This window comes from Varroa destructor, unplaced genomic scaffold, assembly GCF_002443255.2.
Source record: "Varroa destructor unplaced genomic scaffold, Vdes_3.0 BEIS01000003.1, whole genome shotgun sequence".
Classification (NCBI taxonomy): Eukaryota; Metazoa; Arthropoda; class Arachnida; order Mesostigmata; family Varroidae; genus Varroa; species Varroa destructor.
The window spans coordinates 20,431,977-20,439,894 of record NW_019211456.1 but is presented as its reverse complement, the minus strand read 5'-3'; the positions used below and the strand labels follow the sequence as shown (position 1 = coordinate 20,439,894).

Sequence of the window (7,918 nt, the reverse complement as noted above, 5' to 3'; positions counted from 1 at the left end):
AACAAAAACAAAGAAAATTTGTATATCATTTGGCATTTTTTGTGATTTCATATAAATTCTCACATATCACCCGGAGCATAACTGTATGATTAACGAATCTTTCTGAAAGATATATCATCAACAGAATTTGAATGGATCGACATTTTTGGTCTGGACACAAGTCAATAAAGCTAGAAACCAGGCGGTGCCCACGTTGAGTACTGCGGCTGCTTGAAGCGTCGGACGCAAACAATGACGTCGCCGGGTTTTGGCTGAATCGAGGAATCCTCGAGCATAATTCCGCATTCCATATCCTTTCGAATAATGGAGACCTCATCTTTGAGATGCTTCATTGATGCCACTGGTCCTCTACAATACGCAAAACAGCAAAATAGCAATGTTAGTATGAGATGATGATTTCGGTCTAGTGATGCTGCAATATAACAAGTATGCATGATTGAATGATTATTACAAAAATCGCCGTAAGGCCCCTGAAAGGCAAGGAAATCGACGCGAGTAAACGCTGCCAAGATTGCCAAAACTAGACGCTGTAGAGTTTTAGACCGCGGCTTGGAATGGTGTATATGAAAATGGGCTAATTCAAAATGTAAGCAGGGTACCCGTGAAAACGATCATATCTGCTAGTTAACCGATTACCTGTAAATCTCGTTTCCGTCTCGGATAAGTTTAAAGTATTCTGGTTTCCTAAGTTCGCCCTTAGTGCAGCGACAGCCAGCTACAGGCACTTTTTTCTTGCTTTTCTCAGGTGTGACCATGAACTCAGCTAATACTGCTGCTTCGCCCACCAATTCTTCAGCATCAACTAATGGAAGACGTGAGCTTATTTCTCGTTTTAGATCGTCGATCAGGTGATAAATTACCTAAATTACATAAATTAATCTTTATAGCAGTTCAATTCTTAACACTACGAAATAAGAAACAACTATGTTTTCCTTTGACTACCAAAATACTACACTATTATAGAGCGGCGCCAGATATTATAATACTATCATATATGTAGTTTCTTTAGAGGATATTTATAAGTACACTTGAAAAAGTTTAGCATCGTTGAGCCAATTTTACATTGGGCTGTAACAATAAATTGCAAATACCTTTTACGTTTTAATATACCATAACGCATGGTGGGTTTTCTAACACCAGGCCTAAAAAAAATCGAGGCATGAAATAACCTAAAATCTATTGGAAAAGAAATTCTCCGCATATAGATTCGGCTTTGATCAAATTTGACAAGGATTGCCTGTCTTAACAAATTAGCACATTATCGCTAAATCTACTATATAGATGTATGTCCTGTCATTAAACGCCTTTAAAAAAATTTCGGTCTAAAAATTCATCGCTACCTAGTTAAGCATCTATTTGGTTGTTTCTTACATGTATTTTCAAGCTAAAATTGTACTAAAACTAAATATGTACATCTTGGTAAAAAGTTTTTCTTAGTACCTTGTATTCTTTGATCTTGACGTCTTTTGCGACGTATTGACTAACTTCAGGTAAAACTCCCACGTGCATCGCATACACAATACCGTCAAAGGTTTGAGCAAGCTTCACATCGCTCTTGGACACAGGTCCCACTCCATGCTCTACTATATTCAATTGGCACTCATTGTGCTTATCGTAAGTATCTAACACATTTAACAGAGCTTCGACGGAGCCATCAGTATCACCTAAAAGTTAAACAACAGCGATCAAATTATCAGATTGGTTCAGTGATTATGATCAGACTAAAATAGGTCTATGAACCCGTGTGTGCAGGTTATTGATAAACACACACGTATATGTGCTGCTTATGCAGTCCAATATGCAAGTGACTCAAAAAGATCCTAGAGCCACTGAGGCCTAGAGAGGACTCTATATATAAAAAAACAATAACGAGTAAAACATAGGCCTTTTCTGTGTGTATATTTTTTGTGTAGGATTTTGTGTATTTCCTAGAAAGAAAAAAATTCGTATGAAAGTAACCCATTCTGGTGTTTATATCTAATTGGATAAAAATTAATACTGCTATTTTCTATTACAGTTAGTAGAATCACAACGTAAATAATTACGTTCATGCAACTTGAGAAATGCACACGTACCTTTGATAATAATTCGTAACGTAGGTTTGTTTTCAACTTCTACTTTGGGGACCTCACGATTGATTTTAGCATACCGATAGCCTGCGGCCCACTTGGCCTCGAGAACTTCACGATGTTTTGCTTTGTGTTCGGCAGCCCTGAAATTCGCCATACAAAAATATCGTCATGTCAAGTCTTGGAATAGATGCCCATTAGCTTCATTCTAATATTTAATTTAGAAATAGACTAAACTTAATGGTACATCACGAAACAGTTATAATGTTCCTTGCTAAAAGATATCAGTAGCTTCTTGATGGAATAGATGTGCGTTATATGTCAAAAATACTCGAGTACAAAGTCGTTTCGTGTATTGGATTAACAAGACAAGCATCCCTTTGTTTCACATGACTGATATAGGTGAAATGAAGAGTGAACCATGATAAATGTATTCAGGGTCAATCTTAACTCTAAGGGTAGCTTTATTACTGAAAATAATTTGTATTTGCTTTTAACCTTCATGTTCAAAGATGACTGAAAGAAAGTTCAAGTATGTGTGAAGGATAACCAATAATGTATTCACTGGTCAATGTCCTAATGTTCTTATGCACCGAAAAAGTTGAGCGTGTATAACACTGACTGTTTGATTATTTCATAAAAAACAAATTTGTGTGTTATTCGGAGGCACCGTAGAAACATTGCATAAATATGGTTGACAGGCAACGATTTTTTTTAGGTTCATTATTACACTTACCTTGCCTCTATCACCTTCGAGTCTTCGGCAAGTTTCGCTGTTCTATCCTTCTTATGTCGAACATCGACGACTTCTTTTGCGCGTTTCTCGTTTTCTACCTCAAGTACCAGGTCGCCAGCGTTTGGTATTGTTTTCCAACCTATCAATACTCTTGGTTAGAACAGTTAACTTATGATGAAGATACGCAACATAACTACAAAGATTAATTTGTATATCGAATCAATCTAAAGCTTATAAAGGAAAGAGTAAGTTACGGCTTCTCTAGAAGAATCAGACGAATCTGCTAATTTGCTGAGGATTGCTCGTTAGGAAGCTAAAACATGTCGTCGGCTAGAACTCTAGGCAAGAGTTAGTAACACGCAACGGTACAAGGAGCCTTCCTATCTCGAATGTTTAAAGAAAAATGTATACTAGAAAAGCGTTAGCATGTATACACACTCACGGACCGGTAATTTGTGCAGCGCAACCGGGCTCAATCTCCTGCACAGGTTTCCCCCATTCATCGAAAATTAATCGAACTTTGCACCACGATGTTCCGGCTACAATGTGGGAGCCTTTTTTCATTATACCTCGATTTACCAACACAGTAGCAATTTTGCCGCGATGTTGGTCTGTGCTGCTTTCAAGGATAAACCCTTCAGAAAAACCCTGTAAAAACGAAGAATCGCGTTCCAAAAGACATGATGTAATTGGAGCAAAGTGTTAGCCATGTTTGATTTCAAAATGAGTATTTAACACAACATGTGTGAATAATTGGCTGCCATTTAATGAGTTAGTTGAATGTTGAAATAGTATTCTTAATTACAGAAAAACATTTGCTAATTTGAAGCTTATCACTTTTAGTCATACATAATGTTGCCTATTAAGGTACTCCTATTAAGAAATCGGGGTTCGTGATGAATGTACCTCAAAGGACGCTTTGATATTAAGAATCTCTGCTTGAAGGACGATTGCTTCTAGAAGTTTGTCGATTCCATCACCTTTAAGAGCTGATATCGATACAAACTGAACATCTCCGCCGCTGTCGTCGCTTTGAATTCCATATCCCAACAAACCTGAAATGGGCAACAAAAATTTTGAATATAAGTGTGCGACAAATAATTTCCCACTGTACATATGCATTATGTTAAATGGTCATGCATTGACCTATTCATACGTGCACAATTGTAATAAACTAGTAATTTGTAAGGCTGTATAATACAGAACATTGCCTCGATAAATTGTATTAATTGAATGTACTGTATGAGTTAAACGCAAGGTCTCGAAAGATCAATTTGGATAATCCATACGTGTCTCTGCTAGCGGCACTTAACCATTGGCAAATGTGCCCCACTCGAAGCCACGAGTATCCTTTTGATCGGTATAAGACCCCTTGCGTAAACCATTCTTTTAATGAGCCTACACAAAATATTTGAGTGATAAAAAGCTGAATTTGATTGCTGTGCAACGAGGTAATTTATAAGATTGGCCTAGAGAATGTAAACGACTTGGACCGGTCTACCTTTATCCTCCTCTGGCCATCAAAGTAATTGTACGCTCAGTTTTTGTGTGCTTTTTTATATTCCTACGTGCGCGCTGTGTATGACATAATTCGAAGACGTATGACCTCTAGACTTGCGTACCCATTTTGACTCGCTCGAGGTTTGCTGAAGGCTTGTCCATTTTATTTACGGCGACCAGTATTGGAACTTCGGCATGATTCGCAAACCGAATTGACTCAACGGTCTGCTCCATCACTCCGTCATCAGCTGCGACGACTAACACGACCATATCTGTCACATTGGCACCACGCGCTCGCATCGCTCGAAAAGCAGCATGACCGGGAGTGTCTAAACCGTCAAGATAGGTTGGTGCATAGACATAAATTTTGTGTGTTACTTTTCCTCGGTCATTTGCTGCTTAACAAAATGCTGTATGCACGCATAGTAAAATAATGTTTTCAATATAAAAATATTCGCCAGTCCATGTCTTGACAAAGTAAAGGTGTCTCATCTCGGCTTGTTGTATGAAAGAAATGATAGAAAAAAGTGGTGATTTGAAGATTTGATGCCTTTCTCAATTTCCATTAATGTTAGAAATAATTAGACGAATTGACGAATTGATGTTGGCGTAAGTTTTCGAAAAATTTTAAAAAATTTGCACAGTTTTCAACCCATTCAAGCAAGAATATGCCAACCGAGGAACGTGATGGCTCCATGCGCACACATCTGTACAGGAACGGAGAAGGCTCCAATGTGCTGCGTGATTCCTCCGAATTCCTGATCGACGATTCGGCTTTTCCGCAATGTATCTAACAGGGTAGTCTTACCATGGTCAACGTGACCCATCACCGTTACTGAAGTGCAATGGAAAAAACATGAAAAATATCAGATCCTTACATACTCACGAACTCTTTGGCAATTATAACGAAGTTGAACACTTCACAAATATATGACAAATCATTATTATTATTGTTGCGAGTTGTTTCACATAAATGTATGCCATAGATCGCACAATAAAAAAATACTCTGGAAAGTAGTACCTTTTAAAATCCAGCTCTAACAGCAGCGATATTTGTTACTGGAAACACTGTGATAAAATCGAGCTCAAGCTCAAAGTAGCCTTAATTTCTGCAGCCGTCTCCCATCGCAAAAGAAAGTCACTCAAAACATAATTCCGTTTGCACCAAGTCAGAAAACTACAAACCAACAGGTCTACGAGGTCGGAGCGTTTCTGGTTTGGCTGGAGGACGCCTCTCGGCGTCTCGATATTTATCTTCCTGTAACCTTTTGCTAACGACGGACATGGGTGCAGGCCCAATCTCTCCACGATAGCCTAAAATTTTTAAAAGCTACGCAAACCCATATAAGAAAGGAAATAGGTTAACGAAAACTTAATGTTAAAATCTATTTTACCTATACCAGGCATAGTAATTAGGTCCTTAACGGTGATCAGAAACGGCTCGTTATAGTAAGACGTAAATGGTTATTCATTCGCATATCCTTCCCACAGCGAAGGAAACCACTAGATGGTCCACAGCACTTATTTATATATCAATGATGATCATGGCGAAAAAGCACCAACCTCAATAGCGTCTTTATGAGTTAACTCGTCGGTCTCGTTTTCATACTTGTTCCCTTCAGGTATATAGAGTAATCCCTCCACGACATGATTCATTGGGTGTTTCGTCATCTCAGAAATCTCTTTTACCGTGATATTTTTCCAAATCTGCAATTTATTATCCAGTCACTACACTATGACAATACTCAAAGCAGACGGCCCGGCGAGTCAAACGTAGGATTCATTTGATTACAGGGAATGCTGACATTCTACTGAGGGGCAACGCTAATCAGATCGTGATCGACTTAGTAAACTGGTGCTCACACAAGAGAAAAGCTTGAGTATATGTACCCCTCATAACATTATTATTACAAATAAATCGTTTAACCTATTTAAAATAGAAAATTAGAGGTAATGTTATAGCCACAGCGATCCACTCACGTCGCTAAGTACGACTTCTTGACACAAAACAAAGTTCTTGAAAATTTTCTTAAAATTCTTATTGTTACTTACTGATCTATTAATTCCAGTGTTTGCAAATAATCAGGCGAATGTTAAATGGAAACACTCTGTAGAAGGTACCTATAACTGATCGCCAAGTTACAGGATTAAAGCACAAAAAGGAAACCTCTATTAATATCTCCATATTGCGCCTTGTAATCAAATCATTCCTAAAGAACTTTACTCGTATTCTACTAACAGGGCCAGTTCCTAATATGTGGTGTCGCCGGTTCGAGCCACGCAATGTCCCATCTGTTCGCATTACCTTAGATCATAGACTTAGTAAGCATTATATATATATAATAGTTCTGGAGGGGAAGAAACACTCATCTTTAATTTGCTTACCTTTATAAGGGGCACCTTCGATTTAATTTTTGCCACTTTTAGTGGTCCTTTCATTTTTTTCGCCAGCACTGGTGTAACGGAAAGCGACCTTCGCAGTATGGAGCTGTGGAATCCCCACAGGGGTAATAGTCGGCACGGCACGCTCATAGTTTATAGTGACCTAGTGCAAACACACCGAGCGACGTTAGAACTTTATTTCCACTTCTCTTTCTTGAGGAACACATTGATGAGATTGTTAAAACAAAGTACGCAAACCACGATAATTGCAGTAAGGCAGAGCAGAGATAACGAAGAACGGCATAAACATGTTATGAAAAAAGCTGCACTTATAACGGGCCTAATGTTTTCTAAAACAACCTATAAAAATCGATTACTTCATTTGTGGCTCTAATTTTCAGTTGACTTGTTGGTGATACGTGCAAAACATATGTGTGTTCGCCAAAACAATGATGTGATCACGGAGTCAGGTACCCCAAAACAACATTTTTGCATTATTCAGTTTTGAGACGATTAAAGACGCCCTTCTGTACTTGGAGTATTCATTTATCAAAGAATAAACAGATTACAGTTTAGACGATAGATTCTTCTGTCACAATATGCACAAAAGCTATTTCAATTATTTTCACGTTTCACGTCAAATATGATAAAACGTTGCTTATATAATGTAATTGTCATTTTAAGAAACCTGTGAACGCAGCGTAGTGGCGATATCTGACTTGATATGGTGTACTTGGATACCAAAGCGAACTTGCAAACGCTTTTGAGTGTTTAGGTGTCCGCCGGGCGAAAAATATCCTCGAAATCTAATGTACGGAAACTAAATAACTTCTCAAAGATAGAACTGCAGCAAGCCCTCATTGCACTTTAGTATAGAAGGCCATTTCCTCATGCGACTCCTACGTATTAATAACATTATATAAGCCACATAGTAGAAACTTTCCACTGGCTAGGTGGAGAAACATCTTACTTTATTTCGTTCATGAGCAGCTCTAGCAGATGTCGCGAAACTCTCTCTAGGTCAAGTAATTGGTGATAAGATCCGCTGTCGAAGTGATTTTATCGACTGTGTCACACGCATGAACAGCTTAAGCAATAGCGTCATATGTACAGTGCGCTGTTTCAAAACATCGAAATTGGAGCGTGCGCGAAAAGCCACGCTACAATCAGATCCGGCATATAGCAATAATAACACCGGGTTATCTATTGATAAACAAAAGCAGATGAATTT

At 38.3% G+C, this 7,918-nt stretch overlaps 1 protein-coding gene across 5 annotated transcripts; it reads right to left on the bottom strand.

Moving 5' to 3' along the window:
- Positions 1 to 17: 17 nt before the first annotated feature.
- On the bottom strand, positions 18 to 7,833 carry mIF2 (mitochondrial translation initiation factor 2). 5 transcript variants are annotated; one of them, XM_086984068.1, is made up of 13 exons: positions 7,658 to 7,830; positions 6,691 to 6,850; positions 5,869 to 6,012; positions 5,491 to 5,635; positions 4,982 to 5,140; positions 4,428 to 4,634; positions 3,712 to 3,860; positions 3,252 to 3,453; positions 2,806 to 2,944; positions 2,076 to 2,212; positions 1,441 to 1,664; positions 637 to 860; positions 18 to 348 (listed from the first exon to the last, which is right to left on the bottom strand). In XM_086984068.1, the coding sequence occupies exons 2-13, from the start codon at positions 6,835 to 6,837 to the stop codon at positions 171 to 173; spliced, it is 2,055 nt and encodes a 684-aa protein (XP_086840194.1). In that variant the 5' UTR covers positions 6,838 to 6,850; positions 7,658 to 7,830; the 3' UTR covers positions 18 to 170. The 5 variants fall into 5 exon arrangements, with proteins under 5 accessions (XP_086840194.1, XP_086840195.1, XP_086840196.1 ...); XM_086984069.1 differs by lacking the exon at positions 7,658 to 7,830 and adding an exon at positions 7,376 to 7,512; XM_086984070.1 differs by lacking the exon at positions 7,658 to 7,830 and adding an exon at positions 6,358 to 6,432 and having other exon boundaries at positions 6,691 to 6,830.
- Between the last annotated feature and the right edge of the window lie 85 nt (positions 7,834 to 7,918).

Bases quoted from the DNA above. Each gene is read 5' to 3' on its own strand.
- mIF2 (XM_086984068.1), bottom strand. From the start codon at position 6,837: ATGAGCGTGCCGTGCCGACTATTACCCCTGTGGGGATTCCACAGCTCC. The intron at 3,861-4,427 runs GTACGCAAGTCT...TGCCCATTTCAG, and splicing joins CCTCGAGCGAGTCAAAATGG to GTTTGTTGGGATATGGAATT. The intron at 3,454-3,711 runs GTACATTCATCA...TCGTTTTTACAG, and splicing joins ATATCAAAGCGTCCTTTGAG to GGTTTTTCTGAAGGGTTTAT.